General features: G+C 48.3%; 1 protein-coding gene across 7 annotated transcripts in view; it reads left to right on the top strand.

Annotated features, from left to right (window-relative positions):
* The window catches only part of Rpia (ribose 5-phosphate isomerase A), a 71268-nt gene that overhangs the window by 4016 nt on the left and 46509 nt on the right, over positions 1-20743 (top strand). For 5 of the 7 annotated variants that reach the window (XR_007342165.1, XR_007342166.1, XR_007342167.1 and 2 more), the window contains exons 4-10: positions 8927-8986; positions 11147-11211; positions 12225-12293; positions 12979-13120; positions 14804-14903; positions 17464-17673; positions 18610-18734. Coding sequence is in view for 1 of the 7 variants with exons in the window: in XM_015506363.2 (XP_015361849.2) it covers positions 8927-8986; positions 11147-11211; positions 12225-12293; positions 12979-13120; positions 14804-14903; positions 17464-17561 (534 nt within the window). In the remaining 6 variants the exon portion in view is untranslated. Of the gene's footprint in view, positions 1-8926; positions 8987-11146; positions 11212-12224; positions 12294-12978; positions 13121-14803; positions 14904-17463; positions 18367-18609; positions 19196-20743 lie in introns of those variants that run through there. The other 2 variants (XR_007342161.1, XM_015506363.2) reach the window with 2 other exon arrangements.

Raw genomic sequence — 20743 nt, 5'->3', positions numbered from 1 at the left:
CATTTTGACAGGAGTGCGGTGAAATCTTAGAGTAGTTTTGACTTACATTTCTCTAATTGCTAGAGATGTTGAACACTTTTTTGTATATTTGTTGATTAGTTGTATTTCTTCTATGAAGTGATGGTTCAGTTCCTTAGCCCATATATTGATTGGGTTATTATTTTTTTTTTTTGCTGTTAAGTTTTTGAGTTCTTTATATATCCTAGAGATTAATGCTTTAAATATTATGTGCCTGAAACATAATCTTTTAATAATGAACACAATCAAAATATTATTATTATTTTGGTCTTTTAAAATTATGTTGGTGTTTCTTAGTTTTCTGCTCATCTTAAAGACAGATGGGCTTGGAAGCTGATTAGGCAGCATGGGATGAGGGTGGCTTTCTTCTTGTCCATCTTTCCTCTTACTGGTTGATTTCCCTGTGAAGGCAGCTCAGTGCCATTTGGGGAGGGACAGGGTTGTCTTGCTGTGTCCTGGCAGCCAGGTAGGCAGGGTGGACTAGTAGACACCTGGCAAGATTCTGGATGTGACCATGTTTTTGATTTTCTGGTTTTTGGTATGGTACCTGTGATAGAAGGGAGAAAGTGTAACATTGTGCAGTATCTACTTGAACCTGGTGTGATCATGTGGTTTGTTTGCTAATGGGACATGGTTCATGAGAGGCAGCAAGGATCTGAAAGTCTTTTGCACTGGGGCTTGGCCCCTCTTGCTGTTGGAACCATTCTGCTACCATGTGAAGTAGCCAAGCCTAGATTCCTGGGGGATGAGAGGTCCTATGTGACCAGTGGATGGGGCTGGCTCACATGAGCCAGCCCAGTCAGTCCACAGAATCATGATAAACTGGGTTTAGGGGCAGCTGCTCTGCAGTAGGCTCGCTGATGAAGTGCTCCTGTCCGGGTTGTGCCTGGTCCTAAGACCAGCTGTTTTCCTTCTTTGGCACGCTGCTTTGGGAGTGGGAAAAGAGGTTATAGAGGTACAGGCCCTTAAATAGCTTTTTAGATGACCTTCCCTTTTCACCCAACCATTGAATCCACTTTCTTGTTCCTGGTGACTCTGCTTCTGAGTCTGTGGAAATCCTCCTCTAGTGTTGAGTTTCTTGCCTTAGAGCTGTCTCCAGTACTGACCTAGTATTTTTTCTGATGTCTAACATTGGCCGTTGTCTGTCAGTGGCTGCGTTACGGTCCCTGAGGAGCAGGACTGTAGACAGTGTACAATTACAAGAGAGATTTGTTAGATGGTTTGCACAGGTGTAGGCAGTACTTTAACCACGGCCGTCTGCAGGCTGGAGAACCAGGGAGTGCAGTGGCTGGTCAGTCTAGTCAGTTGGAACCTCAGAGCAAGTGAAGCCACGGTGCAGGCTAGTCCTAGGACGAGGGCCTGAGGTCTCTTGGGGAGCCATGGGTGCAAGTCCACATTCCCAGAGTCTGTCTTCAGGTGACAATAGTGGCCTGAAAACACATGTCAAGAGGGTAGATAGTGTGTGTGTACCGAGCTTCCCCTCCACCACTTCTGGCCCCCAGCTGCACGATGGCTCCAGGCAGCTCTTCCCCACTCAGTTTTCAGACCTAAACGCCAACCATCTCTGCAAACACCCTCACAGACACACCCCATGTGTGTTTTATCAGTTTTCTTGTCCTCAAAGAAGTCAGGTTGACAGTCAGAATTAACCATCATAGTGACCCAACTTTTGAAAGGTGTTTTTTTTCTCTCTTCTGTGAGATTTATTCCTTAAAGAAAAAATTCTTTATTATAGTTATAAAGAAATTATGGAAAGATGTTGGCAGGGTTTCCTTCTGAGGCCGTGAAGGTTGAGGGTTCTGTGCCTTCTCTCAGCTTTTTGGGAGGTTGTTGGCTGCCTTTTGTATTCCTTGGCTTGTGGGTCTCTCACCGTGATCCCTGCCTTCATGCTCCTGGGCTGTTCTCCCTGCATGTCGGTTTCTGTCAGAATCTCTCCTTTCTCCAAGGACGAGGGCTCACTCTCCTAACCTTGTTTTAATTTGATAACCTCTGTAAAGACCCTTCCCTGCAAAATGTCACATTCTGAGGTCCTGGGGTTGGGACCCAACCATGTGTGTTGGAGGAAACAGTTCAGCTGTTAACATTCAGGAAGGGTGAGGCTTGTGCCGTGTATTGTCACGGCAACTCGCTCACGTGGGGAATCAGGTCAAAGGTGGGGAGAAGGGAGTTGGGGGACCTGCCAATGGGAGAGGACTGAAGTGTCCTGGCTCTGTGAGATCTTGAAGTCCGTGTACAAGGGCCAGGTTTCAGTTGTTATATAAAAATTATGGGAGGCCCTGGTGAACTCTTCACAGTGCCCCAGTAGATCAGGCTGAGAATCAGAATGAAGTTTCTAACGCTAATATTCCATATCACCAAACTGAAACGGAGTTAGCCGAGCTTCTCTCAAAAAGTTGGGAGAACAGTAACAGCCAGGTCTACAGCAGATGTGGTGATAAGGCGTGCCGATGAAGTTTGTTCTGTTTTAGACAAGCCAGTATCTTGAAGCCCAGCAGCTGCTCCTCTGCTGCTGTTTTCTTTTGTGCTAACTCACAAGGAAAGGAACCTTGAAATGACCAATTTAATCTGCCTGTGTTCTTTGTTTCTGCTTTCTTTAGTCTTGATTCATCAACAAAAACCAACCTCCTCACTCAGCTCATTGAAACACTCATTTTATTAATGAAGTGTTGCCTGATTTCTAGAATTACAAATGAAGCTAATTAAGACTTTTAAATTTGTTGCTTTTTTTTCTTACTGTTCCAGTTTTTATGATTGGCACATGGTATTTGTGTATATACTTTGGTACAATATGATGTATGTATTAATGATCCGGTTTAAGATACAAGATATGTGAGACATGAGAGTGAGTATGTGTGTGTGTGAGTGGGGGGGTGCCACCCCCATTGCTACTCTGCCTGGCTGTGTTGTTCATAATATTAATCTCAGAAGCATCACCCCATTTGCCCTTGCTCACATAGACCCTGTGGGACAGGAGAGGAGACTGACCAAAGGCTCTAATACTAGGTTGTGAACTGGCATTGGGATGGCTCCTGCACTGCTTTGGGACACCTGGAGAAACTGAGAGACAATCCAGTAGTAACCGTCATTTTTGTCATTTTCCCCTGTAATTATATATTTAACAAAACAAAAGACTGGTTTTATAGCCATCATTTCATTTTATCTTTTTATTTTGGAAAATTTCAGACTTGAAAAAAGATGAAGAACAATAAGTGAACTCCAGCATTTCACCTATACCCTGTTCTTCTTTAACTGGTTCTTTTGAAATAAACTTCAGGTATAATTTCATTGTTTATTCTTTATTATGTATCTCTAAAAAGGAGTCTTTTAAACATTACAACACTAATAAGAACATTAAGAGTACTCTTTAATACCATCAAATAAAATCTAGGATTCAGATCTCCCCTGTTGTCTTTCTTTAAAATATTTTTTATAGTTTGTTTAGCTCCAAATGAGGACCATTTTTGGTAAATCTGGGGTCTTGGTATTTTATTCTTAGTTTTGGGAGTTTGTTTTAGAATTTTGGGACATTTTTTTCTAGTTCTGTGAAGATTGTCACGGGTATTTTGATGGGGATTGCTTTGAATCTGCCTATCCCCCAGGACATGGGAGGTCTTTCTATCTTCTAAGGTCCCTTTAATATTTTTCTTCACTATTCTGTAGTTTTCATTGTATAAATCTTTCACCTCCTTGGTTAGACTGTTCACAAGTATTTTATTTTTTGAGGTTATTGTGAATGGGATGGTTTTCCTGATTTCTTCCTCAGTGGCATCACTGTTGGAGTATAGGAAAGCTATGGATTTATTGGTGTTGATATTATACCCTACTACTTTGCTGAATTTTTAGCTCACCAAAATCAACAAAGGCAAAATAATAAGTGAGTGAAGAGGAGAGCAATTAATATGAAAAAAAAAAACTCTGTGTGTTTATGTGTGTGTGTGTGTATATGTGTGTACACGCATGCATGTATATATAGTCTAACCTATCCACACAGTGAGAGCGCCCCCATGCACAGACTTGTGGGCACACACATACAATTGTACAGAATGGGAAAAAAAAAAAAAACCCAAACAAACAAAAATTTAAAAAAAGAACAGAAAATTTAAAAATATAATAAAAAAAGAAAAGAAAAGAGAATTGGGAAAGAGTCCTCAATGAGAAACACAGGGCTTGTTTCCATGGAGGTGATCAGAACTGTTGGCGAGGGTGGAGTTTCATTCTCTGTATTGAGTTTGGGGCCCTGTAACCCTTGGTCAAGGACTGGGGTTGCCAAGTCCAGCATCTTTGGTGCCAGGTCCCCGTTGTGGCCAGGAGCCAGTGCTGGTGGTAGTAGCTCCCAGCTTCCCATCTCCAGGGCAGGATATGGAGGCTGGCGGCTGGGTGCCGTGGCACACACCTGCTGGGTGGTGCCTGATCTGGTGGGTGCTCCCTGGGGGGCTGGTGCAGAAGTCTACTGAAGTTCCAGTGCTGGGGTTTGACTTGGCTAATGCTGGACTGTTTGGTGGGTGAGATTTGACCCACACTTTCTGTTGCTGGAGAGGGCCAATCTGTGCTGGAAGGTCAGGTGTCAGGGGACTCCTGCAGCTGGCACTACCAGCCAAATGATTTTCATTACCTTTCAGGCAACAGCTTCCACCGCCATTTCTGGGTCCCTCTCTGTTACACAGGTTCCTCTAAGCCAGGCTTTATTATTTATTTATTGTAGCAGGGATGGAACCCAGGGGCCCTCAACCACTGAGCCACATCCCCAGGTTCTCTCTAAGTTGCTTAGGGCCTCGATAAGTTGCTGAGGCTGGCCTTGAACATGTGATCCTCCTGCCTCAGCATCCCGAGCCTCTGGGATTACAGGTGTGTGCCATCACACCTGACTCCAAGCGAGTTTTATTCACCTGCTTTCCCCTCTCTCTGCCTGTGCTCCCCTCCCCTCAGCAGTGGGCTGGTGGCACTGATGCCATTATTTCTAATATTATGATCAGAGTTTCTGACTTTGTGTCTCCATGATTATTTTGCTGCCCAGTGTTGACTCCAGTGATTTCTCATAGTTACCACCTTGCCTAGGAGCAGTTTGCCGGCTTTTTAAGTCATGAGTTGAGGAACTGGTGCAGAGTGCACCCGTCCTCAAACCTGCCATCTGCTCAACCTGCGTTTCTCCTTTGCTAGCAAATTATTAAGACCTCTTGCTTCTTCTCCAAACCTGTCCTAGCTATGGGAGTGGCATTGGGCACAAGGCCAAGCTTTGGGGATCACAGCAATGCTTGCAGCAGAATATTTAATTATTAAGAAATTGATGCTGGGACTGGGGTTGTGGCTTGGTGGTAGAGCACACACCTACCACGTGCAAGGCCCTGGGTTCAATCCTCAGCACCATATATACATAAATAAATAAAGGTTAAAAAAAATAAAAATGATGCTTCATGGAGAAATAGCAGCTTGGGGTCACCCAATGCCACCTGTTGCTCCCCAGGAGGATCCTGTCCACCAGGTGGCCCAGGCAGAGCTGCTGTTTCTAGACTCCGCCCCCTAGTGGCCAGGGGCTGGGTTCCTGGGAAGGGAGTTCTGCTTTCTAGAGGCACAAAATGGTTGCTTAATACATATAAGACACTGTTAGCTTTTGCTGTGATTAAAGAGAAATACCAGCTTGTGAAAACCCCTGACTACTTTGATGACCTCACTGGTTAACCTCACTTAAAAGTGTGACCTTCCCCCTAAAGGCCAGGCTAGTTCCTGGTCTTCAGTAGCTGCCCACTCCTCCCAGAGTGAACATTATGCAGAAAGAAAGAGGCTCCGAGAAGTGGGGATACAGGGAACCACGCAGGGGTGAAGGTTTCTTTTTACTCTGTGTATCCCAGACTTGATGCTGGAGAAGCTGGTGTCCCAGAAACACCTCGGGCACAGGCAAAAAGCCCAATGCTGGTGGCTCGCTCTGCCCAGAGGACACAGACAGGCAGCCTGGGAAGCTGGAAAACTTTTAGATGGGGACTGTGTCAGTCAAACCCCATGGATGCCCATGCTGGGGAGCCCAGGATGTGATCAAGAGCTGATCCCTCTGTGGGCTGGCAGAGGGGTGATGAGTGGTAGCCAGGGCTTTGTCCTCCCTGGGCTGTAAGGAGGCCTCTGTCCTGTCCCTTTGCCCTGCAGACTCGGGGACCATGTCAGTGGCCTGGATCTCCACAACCTGACACAGGGTGCCCCTCTCTGCAGGGCTGATGACACAGGAGGCCTGGAGGGAGGTTCAGGGCCCTGTCCACTGGCCAGGGGGCTATTTTACCTTGGAAGCCCCACAGGAAGTAGCAATGCACTCCTGCCTTTTCCATGAGGAGGCCAGTAGAGGTCTCGTAGAAACCTGATGGCCACCTCTGCCCCACCCTAACGAGGAGCCTCCCATCTCCAGGAGGCGTGCTGTGCACCTGGTCTCCTGTCCCTACCTGGTGGTGACTGGATAGTACCCTGACTTCTTCCAGAGCCTAGTAAGAGGAAGCACACTGACATAGGTTTAAATAAGCCCAGAGTCTCAAGAGACTCCAAGTGTCCAGATTTCAATTGAGAATCATCACACCAAGAACTAGGAAAACGTCAACTTTAATGAGGCAGTTAACAAACGGGGTACTGATGTGACAGATTTCAGAATTCCCTGTTGAGGCTCTACAAGTCATGTTGGAAGAACACGTAGAATTCACCAACAGCCACTAAGACCAAGAATTTTAAGTTTCTCCCCCTTTCCTCTGAGGTTGGCTTTGAGTCTTTCATATCTAGCCTCTATGCTGTTGAAATAGGTTCTGTTTATCCCTAGTTTCCTCAGTGGTTTTTATTTATTATTTTTTTCTCATGAGTGGGTAGTGTATTTTGTCAGAGGTCTTCTCTGCATGTATTAAGATGATCCAAGTGGTTTTTGTCCTTAATTCTGTTTATGTGATTAATTATATTTATTGTTTTTCATGTTAAACCTTCCTTGCATCTCTGGAATAAAACCAGCTTGGTTGTTGTGTAGTAATATTAATATGTTGTTGAATGCAATTTGCTAATATTAGGTGTTTTTGCATCTAAGTTCATCAGGATATTCGTCTATCATTTCCTTGATGTATTTTATCTGTTTTGGTGTGAGTGTGATGTGATTTGTTTTATAAAACAAATTCAGAAGTGTTCCATCCCTTTCTATTTCATGGAATAATTTGAGAAGTATTGGCATTAGTTCTTTAAAGGTTTAGCTGAGATTCAGCCGAGAATCCATCTGAAACCAGCTGTTTTAGCTTCACATGTGTGAGAACTTGTGACGTTTGTCCTGAAATTGCCTGGCTATTTCACTTAACATCTTGTGCTGCAGTTCCATCTATGTTGCCATAATAGACAGAATTTCCTTCCCTTTTTTTTGGCCAAATGATATTCCTAACCACATTCTCTTCACGGCTTTGTCTGTTGTCAGACTCACAGGTGATTCTGTGTCATGTGAGCATGGGAATGTGGGGGTGTCTTGTGTGACTCCACTGGTGGGGACAGACCTGGATGGGGATCACTGGTCATGTAGTCATTCTGTGTTAAGTGTCAGGAGCTGCCAGGTAGGAGCTGAGCGCCCTGTAGCTTTGAACAATGGGAATGTGAAGATGTGGCTTGCCAGCCGTGGGCTGAGTGTGTGAGCTGTGAGTAATTTGAGCGCACAGAGTGGACTGGCCTGAGGATGCAGCTCTGTCTGGGCTTGCACGTAGGTATCCCTTTTGCTGGCTTTGCCTTTGATCATCACACAGCACATGAGATATGCGTGGCCTTCCTAGATGTCAGTCAACCTGCTGACCTGTGAGACATCAGGAAGCTAAACAACCCCGCGAAACTTGACCCCTTGCCTCATTTGAATGGCCTCCCCATTAAACCCGGGTTTGAGGCATGCTCTTCCTCTTACTTGCCTGCCTTACCTGCTTTGTGGGAGCTGGGTCAGAGGTACCATCACAGAACCCAAAGGAAAAGGTATTTCTCTGTCTCTGTGGGATTATTTTGTGCAGCCCAGTTCACCTGGAGTGACCCTGACTGGGTTCGTAGCAACAGTTTTGTCTGGAGGAACCTGCATGTGGTGTTCACAGCTGCTGTACTAACTGACGTTCCTTCCAAGGCTTAGAAGACCCCTTCTCTGCAGCTGAACGCTAGGTGCTTTCCACTTTAAGTAGAGAATATTTTAAAGGGACACCTTTGGGGAAGTTTCTGTCCTTGGTTTCTCTGTTTTGTAAGCAGTTAGGTGAACAAAACCTCATCCTGGTCCTGGGTGGCTGATTGGGAAGCTTCATAACACCGTTATTTTAGCTAGGCATCCTGCTCAGCTCAGTGACCACTGCTCTCCTCTTGTGCTGGCCTTTTAAAAGGTTACCTGTGAGGGAAGCCTTTAAAGCAGGTGGTACTTTTTCACAGACATCTCAAATCTCTCCTCTGGTGCTCTGTTACCAAGCCCCTCCCTTGGCCATTCGTGAAGCCTCACCTCTGCAAGCTCTTCTGAGTGGGTGCATTTTGCCTGGTTTTACTTGACACTTTGGCCTGGCGGTCACTCTTGTCAAGTCATGGTAATCTTAATTTGTCATACATTGGATTGTTCTAAAACCTTTTTAAGTATTTTGTGGATTTGGATCCTATCATCGGGATTTGTTTATGAGCTGCCCTGCCAGAAGTTTTAGGAGGCTGTGGTCTCATTTCATGGAGCTAGTTGGTGAGGAGGAGCCTCTAGCTCTGCTGGAGCCATGCCTTCCCCGTCGCCATTTTCCAGCTCCCAGGATGCATTGGCACTTGCCTTGCCATTTGTGGGCTGCTCTCCTGCCTCTTGGTGGGAGGTCGGGATTTGAGAGGGATACTGGGTCAGGCCTCACTCTTTAACACTATATCCAAGTGTCCTGAGACTCTAAGAAAATGATTAGGGTGCTATCTTCTATCTTCCCAGGCCCGGCAGCTCATCTTGCAGTATGGCCTAACCCTCAGTGATCTGGACCGGCACCCAGAGGTAAGAGAGTGGGTCTCCTTTGTGGCTGCTTATTCATGGGCTCCAGGTGACTTAGGTTAGTTAGTCATGCTGACTTTTCTCCTGGGATTTGAATGTTAATCCTGGGTGGGGTCATAAGTGGAGAGGTGGTTAGTGTCCAGTACTGGTATAGTGCAGGCTAGTTCCCCTGCAGTTACCCTGAGGGCTCCCCATGAGTGCAGTGGAGGGGAGTGGGACGAGCCCAGGGCTGCATCAGGGCTTTCTGAGAGTCCTTTCTCGTACAGAGGCTCTTCCAAGAGTGCACCTTACCCCTTAAGTGAGGGATGTCCTGTGACAGCCACAGACATTTGAAAACTCACCAAGTGAAGTGTTGTGGTGAAGACTGACCAACACAGCAGCAGAAAGGAGACTGAAGTTGGGAGTAGGCAGCTCAGGTGTCTTCCTGGCTGGCACTGTCTGAACATGTACCAGCTGTGTGCCAGGTGCTGTTTCTGTGTTAGAACTCTAGAGTACACTTTATGGATGTGAAAAAGTAGAGAGGAAAGCTCAAGTATGCTTAAGGTATACAGAAGGTGGCAAAGCCAGAGCTCAGGCACATTAGGCTCTAAAACTGTTAGAATTAGAAGAGGTTCTTTCGGGGTGGGGGAGGAGTGTGGGTGGTTGGTACCAGGGATCGAACTCAGGGGTGCTTAATGACTGAGCCACATCCCCAGCCCTTTTTATTTATTATTTTGAGACTGGGTCTAAGTTTCTTAGGGCCTCACTAAGTTGCTGAGGCTGACTTTGAACTTGATAGTCCTCCTACCTCAACCTCCCAAGTCGCTGGGATTACAGGTGTTTGCCACTGGGTCAACAGTGTTAGAAGAGTTCTGGGCGGGGGAGAGTTTGAGCTGAGCTGGAAAGATTCTGTGGCAGGGACAGAGTAGGCCCTCCCTGAAGGGTAGGCAGGAACCACGGACATGTAGGCACAGGTGGACAAAGCCCAGACTTTCTGGGGTGGTTTGGACAGAAAAAATGAAACACATGGGTACATCGCAGGGCAAGTGGATGGGGACTTAATGTGGTCTCGGGTTACTAATAATGTGGGAATGGCTCGTTGGGAGTTTCTGCAGCAGAGTGGGGCCCAGGCAGAGCCAGCTGTTGAGCAGCTGTGAGGGGAAGGCTTTGGGCCAAAGGTGGGTCCAAGTCCAGGCAGAGAAGAGTTGCCACCGCGCAGCCTCAGCACTGGTGCATGGTGGGGGAGCAGCGTAAGTTGCAGCTGCAGACAGGTGTGGAAGGATGGGAACATGATGCCCTGCAGGACACTTGGTGTGTTAAGCCTGGCCTCACAAACCACAGCAAGCAACTGCAGCACAAATAAAATGTGTCCTTGTGTGCTGCTGTGTGGTTTTGGTGTTTGGTGTTTGAGTGAATCTGTTTGGCTCAGACAGCCTGGGTTGGTGGGGGTTGGCTTGGCCTTGGCTTGGGGCCTAGTGGGAATGCCTCAGGTCATTTCTGGAGCATGGTGAATTTTGGCGACTTCCACAGCTCCCTTCATTTCATCTTGTCCGCTGGACTTTTTTTTTAATATTTATTTTTCAGTTTTCGGTGGACACAACATATTTTTTTTATTCTTATGTGGTGCTGAGGATCGAACCCAGCGCCCCGTGCATGCCAGGAGAGCACGTTACCGCTTGAGCCACATCCCCAGACTTGGTACCAACTTCTGACCCAGCTTTTCTCAGCTCTATTTTTCATAATTGACTCCCCCCATGGAATGTAGTACTACAGATATGCTGTGTATCTGTTTATGTGCTTGTGGGCTTTGGAAGGCCCAAAATTTTAATATCAGATTTCTTTGCCTGTGCCCCCTCGCCCCAGCCATCTTTCCTTTGGTGGGAGTGACATTACCTTCACCAGAGTGCACACTATGCATAATTCCATGTTGTCCACAGAGGCCCGTCCACCAGAAAAGCAAGTGTAATGTCATGGGTGAGAGATGATGGACCATGGTTTGTGTCCCAGGCTTGTGACCCAAGTGAAGTGGCTCATTGACCTTGGAGCCTCAGTTTCTTGGTAGACTACTTGGGAAGGCTGGGCCTGGCTACTGGGCTGCTGTTACAGGGTCAGCCTTGGCATAGCACCTCTGTGCCAGCCCCTGGGGCTCTTAGTGGTTGTTGTGTCTCCCTCTGCCCACCACAGATTGACCTTGCCATTGATGGAGCTGATGAAGTGGATGCTGATCTCAACCTCATCAAGGGTGGTGGGTGAGTGTCATGGGGACTTCCTTGCTAAAGACTACTTGCCAGTTGGTCCTCAGCAAAGCCAGATGGAGTACAGGGATCAGTTGTTACTGTGATGTGTGCGAGCCTGTCTCTCTACCAAGACCTGGCCTGGATGTCATAGGACCTTCAAGCCAGCCTGGCGTTTCTGGTCATTAGTGTCCTCTTGGTGACTGGAACCTGAGCCTCTTCAGTGAGATGACCCCATCATCGTGGGTTCTCTGTGTATCTGTGTTCTCTGATTCAGACTTTAATAACTGTCAGGCTAAACTAGCATATTATTGATTTATACTATTAGGTCTGCAGACATCAGTGTGTGGACTTTGCTTTAAAGCTGCCCTTACATGTATGAGAGCAGCTAGGAATGCTGTTCCTTTATTTGGAAAACATTTGTAGGGTTTTTCTGAAGTGCTGGTTTGAGGAGTGGGAATGTGAGTGGCACAGGTGACATCTGTTCTGCTTGTTCTTACTTAATAGTTACTTAAGCGATTGCAGGACTAGGCGTTTGTTCAGAATCATGCTTTAATAGTCTCAGCTCTCCAGGTGTTGTGTCCTCCTCCTAACTTGCCAGTGTGAGGTGATTCAGCTGGTGAGCTGTAGAGATGGGCTGGGCCCAGATCTTCAGAGTCCGTCTCCCTAATTGTCAGGTGGTCCACAGGGCAGGTTGCTCAGAGCTCACTTTTCTTATGCAAGGTGCAGACAACAACTCCCTAAAAGCAGTGCTTCCTCTCAGGTGCCTCTTTGTGGAATTCTGCCTGGCCCGAACCTGGAAGGGTATCCACTCTGGGTTTCTCCCAGACACAGGCTAACATTTTTGTGATCCCGTTGCTAGCAGCAGCCTGATGGGGTTGAGGACAGCTCTTTAAAGGTTAAAAGTGGGATTTCTTTTGATGTGCCAGGACTGGGGGATCCGGGGTTCCTGTGCCTGACCTTAGTTCCCCAGGTTGAGCGCTGCCTTGCCCCACTCACTTGCTCCCCTCCTCCCTTCCCACCTGCAGGGGCTGCCTGACGCAGGAGAAGATTGTGGCTGGCTATGCCAGTCGCTTCATCGTGGTCGCTGACTTCAGGTACAGCATGCAGAGTTCTGAGCTGCGCCAGGACTTGAGGCACCATCCCAGAGGGCGTGTGTCCTGCCTGTGTGCAGAGGTGGATGCAGCTGACCTGCCACACGTTCTTAACTGAGCTAGGATCTCCAGTGCCATTTCCAGTGCTTGGGTGGGCAAAGGGACCATGTGTCCCCAGTTGCTGGCGGAGCTTGTCCTCACAGGGAGCTTCAGGGACAGGGCGAGCCCTGCCCATTGCTGTGAGTCAGCATTCCCTCTGGGGTCAGGGCTGACATATGTGACTCATGCTGTGCCTTCTTTGGCCAGGCTCTCAGACGCTCCATCTGGGAGTCTGGGAGGAGACACTTGTGTAGCATGTTAATAAAAACAAGAACTATGCTTTTACTTATGAGGTACTGTAGAGGTACTGTAGTCGTAGGAGGACGTCAGTGATGGACACCGTGCTCTTGTAATGAACACCTAAGAGTAGATACTTGTAGTCAACAAGCCAGTTATATCGAATTAACCTTCCTTCTGTCACACTGAATTCAGACATCTCTTAAACAGTAGGACTGCTAGTGCCTTTGAAGCCTTGTGTGTACCGTCCCTGGTTACTCTTTTGTCCTTCCATCACGGATTCCTGAATTTTGGGTTTGTACTGTTGAGCTTATTTATTTTTATTGTGCTTTTTTTGGCTCTTCCTTCCCAGGAAAGATTCAAAGAACCTTGGGGAACAGTGGCACAAGGGAATTCCTATTGAAGTCATCCCCATGGCCTATGTCCCTGTCAGCCGAGCTGTGACCCGGAAGTTTGGTGGTGCCGTTGAACTTCGGATGGCTGTCAACAAGGCGGTAGGTGACCAGGGAGGCTCCTGGAGGTCTCCAGTCTCTGGGCACTATTCTTTTCCCTCCACTTGGGCCTGGAGCTTCATTTTTTATTTTTTTGTACCGGGATTGAACTCAGGGGCATTCTACCACTGAGCCACATTCCAGCCCTATTTTGTATTTCATTTAGAGACGGGCTCACTGAGTTGCTTACACCTTGCTTTTGGTGAGGCTGGATTTGAACTTGCAATCTTCCTGTCTCAGCCTCCCGAGCCACTGGGATGATAGGCATGCAACACTGTGCCTGGCTTCGTGCTTTATTTATTTATCTATTTAAAAACCTTTGTTTATTTCTATGTTGGTGCTGAGAGTTGAACCCAGTGCCTCATACATGCTGGGCAGGTGCTCTGCCCCTGAGCCCCAGCCCAGCCCCTTGGAGCTTTATCTTTAATCAGCTGGTTTTCAGGATTTGGCCTTGTTAGTTTCTACGTAGTCTCATGTAGGTGAACACGGAACTTACTGCTGTGTATGTCCCTGTACAGAGGGCAGTGGTTCTCTCTGTGCCCCTGGATCTGACATCCCTCAGTGCTCTGATCTGGATACCTGAGGCCTGGACCACCTTGGTGAACAGATGCCACACATGGCCTTCGGGAAGCCCTCCTCCTCAGGGCGCAGCCTGTTTTCCAGGCTCCATGGTGTACATTTCCTCTCTTGTCTGCATTACAAGTGGGACAAGAGGTGGACTTTCTTGGGGGACGGCAACACCCCACCCCTCAGGAGTGCACTCTAGGCACTTCAGTCCAGAGGTTTTTCTCCATCTTCTGAAATAGATTGCCAAGAACTTTTTTTTTTTTTTTTTTTTTTTTAAGAATTAGCAATAGGTGTGTGTATAACCATGTAGGAAGTCTGGAAGGTAGAGAAACGATCTGCAGCCCTACCCTGATGCATTTTTTATTTTGATATTTTTGGCTTTGTAAAAACCACTCTCATCACCATGGTTGACCAGGCTCTTTGGCCACGGGCACTCAGAAGCTGAGACGCTGGGAAGAGCGCATAGGTGCTCTCGAAGCCCAGCCTCCTTCGTTGCTCCCAGCTGAGCTCCAGCCCTCCTACAGTCTATAGGGAGTCAATCCTGGACTCCTTCCTATGACCTGCTGTCAACATCTGTGTCCTAGACATATTCTTGCTGTCCTAGTGTTGAGGCTATGAAGGAATTCTGGGCTAATTAACTAAAAGTACTCCCTGCTATCTGACCTCCGACCTTGTCTCTGCTCCTGGTCTTTCCCTGGGGCTTCTTGATGGGGTGGGGTCGGGTCGTGAGGCTGAAGTAGCGTCTTATTTCATTACTGTTGGTACTTAGGGCGCAGCTGGCCCTGCTCTCTGGGTTTTCACTGTCTGTCCGGGCAGCTGGGGCTTGCTGAGCTGGTGCGTGGTAGGTGCCCATGAATTGCAAGCACACAGAAGCTGCCTTCTGCACACTCCAGACACTCGAGTCTTGGCTGCTCCCTGGGTTCTGCGCCCTCCTGGCATTGCGACAGCCGGGTGTTACCTGCAGAGCTCCTGCTCACTACTGTGCCTCAGCACTGCCTCTGAGGGCACCGAGCGGGCGATGGCGCCCCCTGGCAGACGTCTGTGGCCGTCACCTTTACTTGCTCTCCTTCTTTCCTACTTGTGTCCTCATTCTTGGTCTGTGTGGCACTTATCTTTTAGGGTCCTGTGGTGACGGATAATGGTAATTTTATCCTGGACTGGAAGTTTGACCAGGTGCACAAATGGAGTGAAGTGAACACAGCTATCAAAATGATCCCAGGTACCCTGCGTGGCATTCACTGAACATAAGCCCTCTGTCCTACCTCCGCCCTCCGGTCTCTTGTGCCCTCCCTACCTGTCCTTCCATGGCCACCTGTATCCTCCCTGTCTCCTCCATGCCTCCTGTGCCCTTCCCACCTGTCCCCACCCTAGCCACCTGTGCCCTTCCTCCCTCTCCCCTTCCTACCTGTCCCCTCCCTGGCCACGTGCCCTTCCAACCTGTCTCCTCTGTGGTTACCTATGCTCTTCCAACCCATTCCCATCATGTAATCTGTGCCTTTCCTGCCTGCCCCCTCCATGGTCACCTTAGCCCTTCCTACCTGCCCTCTTCATGGCCACCTGTCCCCTTCTGACCTGTCCCCTCCATGGCCTCCTGTGCCCCCCTACCTGTCCTTTACTCCTGGCCACCCGAGGCATGCTGGTATGAGCTTTGTGAGACATGTAGGGAGGAAAACCTTAGGGTACGCCCTGTGGGGATTTTAGTGTGAGCTTCTCTGCCTCCCGCAGGAGTAGTGGTTGCTTACCCAGCAGCTCCTGTGTGCATTCCACTGTCTGCTGGAGCTGGGGGAGGCTTGCAGCTGATGAGTTCGGGGCTGCTTGGAAACAAGACCTCATCTCTGGAGCCGCTCCCTCCAGGATCATGCCTGCAGCCTCCTTAGCTTTTGTGGTCTCTAAACATTTGGGGTAATGACTCAGTTTACCCATATTCATCTGCCTCATCCCACAGGCAGCATGCTGTGGGACGTGGAGTCCTCCAGGGGAGCTGTGGTAAACCTGGCAGAGCTGTGTGGAAGCATGCTGGGATGGCATGTCCTGGTTCAGCTAGAGGAAGAGCAGGTCCAGTGGGCGCAAAGGGTGATGCTTCTTCTAGCTGTGCCTGAGCCTTATCATCCAGGTGTAATCTAAATACTGTGCCAAGTGTTGGAAAGTCTCATCAGTCCCCATTGGATGAGGTAGTTACAGAGAGGATGTGGGACAGAAGAGTTAAGCAGTTCACCAGAAGCTACAGCACCAAGCTAGGAACCCTGGGTCATCTGCTCTAGACCCTGAACTTTGATCCTCACTTACTTAGGGCCAGGCTGAGAGGCTGTGTGACAGGAACATGTAGCTTGTGCCAGGAATTGATGGTGTAGGAGTCAAGTGGGGCCCTAGGTGAAGGCCAGTGAGCCATGTAGAGATGAGTTATCAGACCAGAGTTCTCGTCCAGGCTTGGTGAAGTACTAAGGTTGTGTGAGAGATTAAGAGGAGGCAGATTGGAGAAAAGGCAGTCTCTTATGATGTTAAGAGACCAAGAGTAACTGGGATATGCCATGTGGTGGCATTCAAGGCAGGAAGGGTCAGTTTAGCAGAGAGTGGGTTCTAGAGCAGAGTGTCTGGGCGAGGGTCTGCACCAGCCGTACTCCAGCAGTGTGAACCTGGCACTGCTTACTACACCTGTGCCTCAGTTCCTTCCTCTGGTACCTAGCTTGTGGGGTTGTCAGGAGGGATTGGAAGAGCACCCAAGGAAGTATTTGTTGGGAGAACAAGTCCCTAGGGAGAAAGTGTGCTAGCTTCACCATTAGTAATGCACTAGACCTGCCCCTTGGAAGCAGAAGTGGTGTGAACGTCCGCTGTGTTAATGAAGAAGCTGATTCTTCCAATTACACGTGGTCGGTCAGCATCTTCTGTTGGCTGGGTTTTTTAAGTCAGAAAGTTGAGTTGAATTATACTCATCCTCCTGCTTCGTGTTCTCTCTTTAGCGGAAGAACTTAAGAGCCAAGAAGGCAGGAGGAAAGAATGATGTTAGGCCACTGGTGGTAACCAGGAGAACTCCTCCCTAAGGATGCAGAACACCAGGGGACACAGCAGGAAAGAGCTCCTAGCTCCTGCTGTTCCTCTGCAGGTGGACTTCTTGCTGTGCCCACTAGGGTGCGCTCTCGTTCTGCTCCGGCCTTTACTTGGCTTAGTGAGTCTTGCAGGTGTCCGTTGCGGGGACATTTTCTCCGTCTTTGCTCTCCTAAATATGTAGAAGCTGCTTCCTGGAGAAGGTCAGAGCTTTGTTTTAACTTAGGAGGTGGCATAAAGAGACTAGCCGTTGGGACAGTGTGTGTCCCTAGACCATCAGCACTTGGTTGCCTTTTTTCCTTTTCTTCCAGCTTAACTTGACATGGTTCTTTTGTCAGGCAGCTGTCACCTCCCACTCTGAGGAGATCTTACGGTGCTGGTAGTCGGTGTGGCTGCTTAGGTGGTCTGGAGGGTTTCTCTAGAGGAGGACCTGCATCTGCTGTATCTGAAGAACACAGAGCAGCAGCCCCTGGAAGCACCAGGAATGACCAGCCAGGCAGAGGAGCAGCATGAGCAAAGGCCCAGGGCACATTTGAGCACAGAAAGAAGCCACAGTGGAGGGGAGAAGGGTCAGAGTGTTCTCACTGTCTCCCTAGAGAGTAGGGCAGTCTAATATCCTTGTCCACTCTGCTTGTGGTGTTTGCTTTCTGTGCCCTTCTGTCCCCAGGGCTGTTCTTGCCTGGGATATTGTGAGCACACACAGTCCTTAGTGTTTCTTTCTGTCCATTGTCCTGCAGGCGTGGTGGACACAGGGCTGTTCATCAACATGGCTGAGAGAGTCTACTTTGGGATGCAGGACGGCTCAGTGAGCGTGAGGGAGAAGCCTTTCTGCTGACACTGCAGGAGCAGTGTGCTCACCCGTGTCCAGCCCACGCCAGGGTGGACATGCCTCTCCTGGAGCCTTTGCCTTAACGTACCTGCCAGGGTGGATGGCTGGCCGTGCGGAGGTGGGGGAAGTTAAATCCAGTCTTCTTAAGTATTGTTATATATATCTTTTTAAAAAGAGAAATTTAAACATATATATTTTTACTATTAAAAATGTTCATTTTTTAAAATAAAGTAGAACTTAGTTTCATGTTTTATATCAAATATTTACCAAAAAAGAAAAAAAAGAGAGAGACATGTGGGGCTGTCTTTGAAACCTTTGACTTGAGCCTGCTGGTTAAGCTTCTGAGTATTGGGTTTGCTGAGCAATAAAATCCGAACTTTCCTTTCCGCTGTGAGATGAAGGGCCAGCCAGCAGCGACCTGATGCCTTATGGGAAACTCTGTTTACTCCCTGCTACTGTCTGGTTTGTAGGTAGTTTTCATGGTGATCACGCACAATACCCAGTGACATTGTAATCAGGGCTACCGCAGTGTGTTAGTGGAGCAGTGTGACGTGTGGCCACCAGGAGTGAGAGCTGTGAAAGGAGGCTTGCCCGAGCCCCTGCTGTTGAAGCACTGGGCCAAAAACACGTGCCAGTGTTGCCCACGCACTGCTGTGAAATGTGAAGCACTTGTTTTTTTTTTTTTTTTTTTTTAAATTTTCTTTTTGTTGGTATTTTTAATGTCTCTTGTTACTTGCATGGTTTTGTGTCAGAAGTTGTCACCTCTTCTGTTATTTGAAGGTTGAAATAAACCAGTGTGGTGCCATTTTGACTCTTGGTCTTGACTATTAAATTTGTAACAAATGGGAATTTTCTCACTCAGTTTGTATCAGATAAGGGGTGGGATTCACTCAAGAAATCTTGAGCCAAAGACTTGGTAAATGCTTCCTCTTAATTCTGATAGAGCTTGACAACCAAGGAAATGTTTATCCCACAGTCCTTATCCACTTAAAGCCCTTCTGTGTCATGCCAGGACGCGGGCGACACAGCTGAGCAGAGTTGTGCTTGTTCCCAGGTGTTATGCTGGTGAAACCTTCCTCAGTCTCAGAGGCAAGAAGCATCAGGATGGGGAGCCTGGATTTTCCCTTTATCGCCCCTGCTGCCTAATCAGCAGTGAACTGGTCACAGTCCAACTCACAGGTGGGAAAAGGCTGCAGCCAGTTTGGTGACGATTCTCCATGGGCCTGGAGGGTATCTGTCCTGCTGTCTTCCTGCCCAGCGGCCTGCTTTCCCTGGTGCCGACTCTTCGTACAGTGCTTGAGCAGCCTGCTTCTCAGCTTACCTTCTGTTTTGAGGCTTGAGCTCTGTAACTGTCATTTTTGTGTGCATCTAGATTCCTGCGAAGTCAGGCTGAAGAATAAATGAGGGCCAGGACTGACCACGGCTTCTTCACTCTGAGAGTTTTTGAAACAGCTGTCCCACCCATTGTTAGAAGTTGGGTGGGAGCACATTATTCCTCATTAAGACTATTTTGGATTGGTGACACTTTTTGCACAAAATGAGCTCTAGATCTTAGCTGAGAAAACTTGATAGAGCAATGTTTCCAAGTAATCCAAAGGTTTCATGGCATGGATTTAATTTGGGAATAAAAATAAATGGAGCTAAACTGGGTTTCCAAACCACCTGCACCCTCCACCCCACATGTGAACTTCCTGTGGGCTTCTCGTGCTCAATACCTGTGGCCACACTGCAGGTCTCAATGTTCATGAGATATTTCTTTTGAAAACAAATCACCCACCACACCTTAGGCACATGCACAGCGGTTGGCTCTGGAGGTAAATTTTGATTGAAGTTTCTGCCATGAAATAATTCACTGTAACTGTACTCAAAGTAAATTGGGTGAAAGGAACCATTTATCAGAACCTGCCTTTAATGTGAGGGCCCAGAGGACTAGTGGCAAGTCTGGAATTTCGGGAAGGTTTGTAACCAAGAATCTGCCCAGCTTCTGGGAGATATGAAAGGAAGAAAATCACTCGGGTCTGAATTAAGTCTCTTTAATCTTGGTTTCCACTAGAGCCTTTTTTTTTTCCTTTTCTCTAGGAAGGCCAGTGGGCCTTTTCTCCCTGCTGCCTAACTGGCAGTGATTCCCAGGAGCAGTTGTCTGTCCTTTTGGTGGCCTCAAAGGTGTTCCTGTTTGTCTGACATGATTACGGGAGTATCTTGGCTGGTTTCACCATATCCCACAGTGGCCTTGTCTGTGTTCTGTGGCATTGCTTAGGTCCAGCAGGAGAACGCCATGGTTGGCTGTGGGTGCCAGGCCAAGTTCTGACTGGGGCCACACCAGTTCCCAGCTATTGGGGCTCTTGTCTTCCCAGGATCCAGAGGGAAGATCCTGAGCATTGTATAAGCATGACCTGCACCCCTTTTGATTAACGTGTGCACTTGGGTTGGGTGAGTTGGGTCCCTGGTCTCAGTCCTCCAGTGTGGCTCTTGCCCTCAGATTGCATTGGTACGGGCACACTTCCTTGCAACCTTAAATGCCTGAATGGTCGCTGCCTCTCGTTCCTCACAACTGATGTAGGGTTGAGTTGTGTCAGCCTTCGCTCCGTGCTGAGCTGTGATCAGATGGTGTTTGACAGGGTCCAGTCCTGTGCTGTTTTAGTAGCTGGATTGCACTGCAGAACACTTCCTCTAGCCCAGCACCCAGGTGTGTCCCAGGGCCTCTGCAGGTAAATACCCAGTGGTGCTGTGGTGCATCGAGAGGGAGTGGGGCATGATGGTTAATGTGCACCATAGGTGGAAGCATAAAGTGGAGTCAGAAGCCAGAGGCACTTCAGGGTTCAGTGGCCTTGTTAAGCAGGCCGATGAATGAAGTCAGTTCAGTGTTGAGCCCCCAGCTATAGGGGAGGCAGCCACTGTCTCTGGACTGCGCGGTGGCATCTCTTGCCAGGTTCAACACAGGGCAATAAGATCTGCGCTGCCGCAGTCTGGCTGGGCACAATCAGGAGCCACTTGTCAAAAGAAACTAACTTTATTTTTAGAACCACACACGCCAAACAAAACAGCCTCTCAGGAAAAATCCTCAGAGCCTCAACTGCCACCACCGGCTTTCCACAAGCCTCTCTCTCCCACACAAGCCTCTCTCCACCTCCCACAATCCTCCTGCTCTTGAGGCCGATTGGCTGGGTCACGTGGGCGGAGCCAAAAAA

This window comes from Marmota marmota, unplaced genomic scaffold, assembly GCF_001458135.2.
Source record: "Marmota marmota marmota unplaced genomic scaffold, marMar, whole genome shotgun sequence".
Lineage (NCBI taxonomy): Eukaryota > Metazoa > Chordata > Mammalia > Rodentia > Sciuridae > Marmota > Marmota marmota.
Note: the sequence above shows the minus strand (reverse complement) of the source record. Positions and strands in the feature narration are given on the sequence as shown.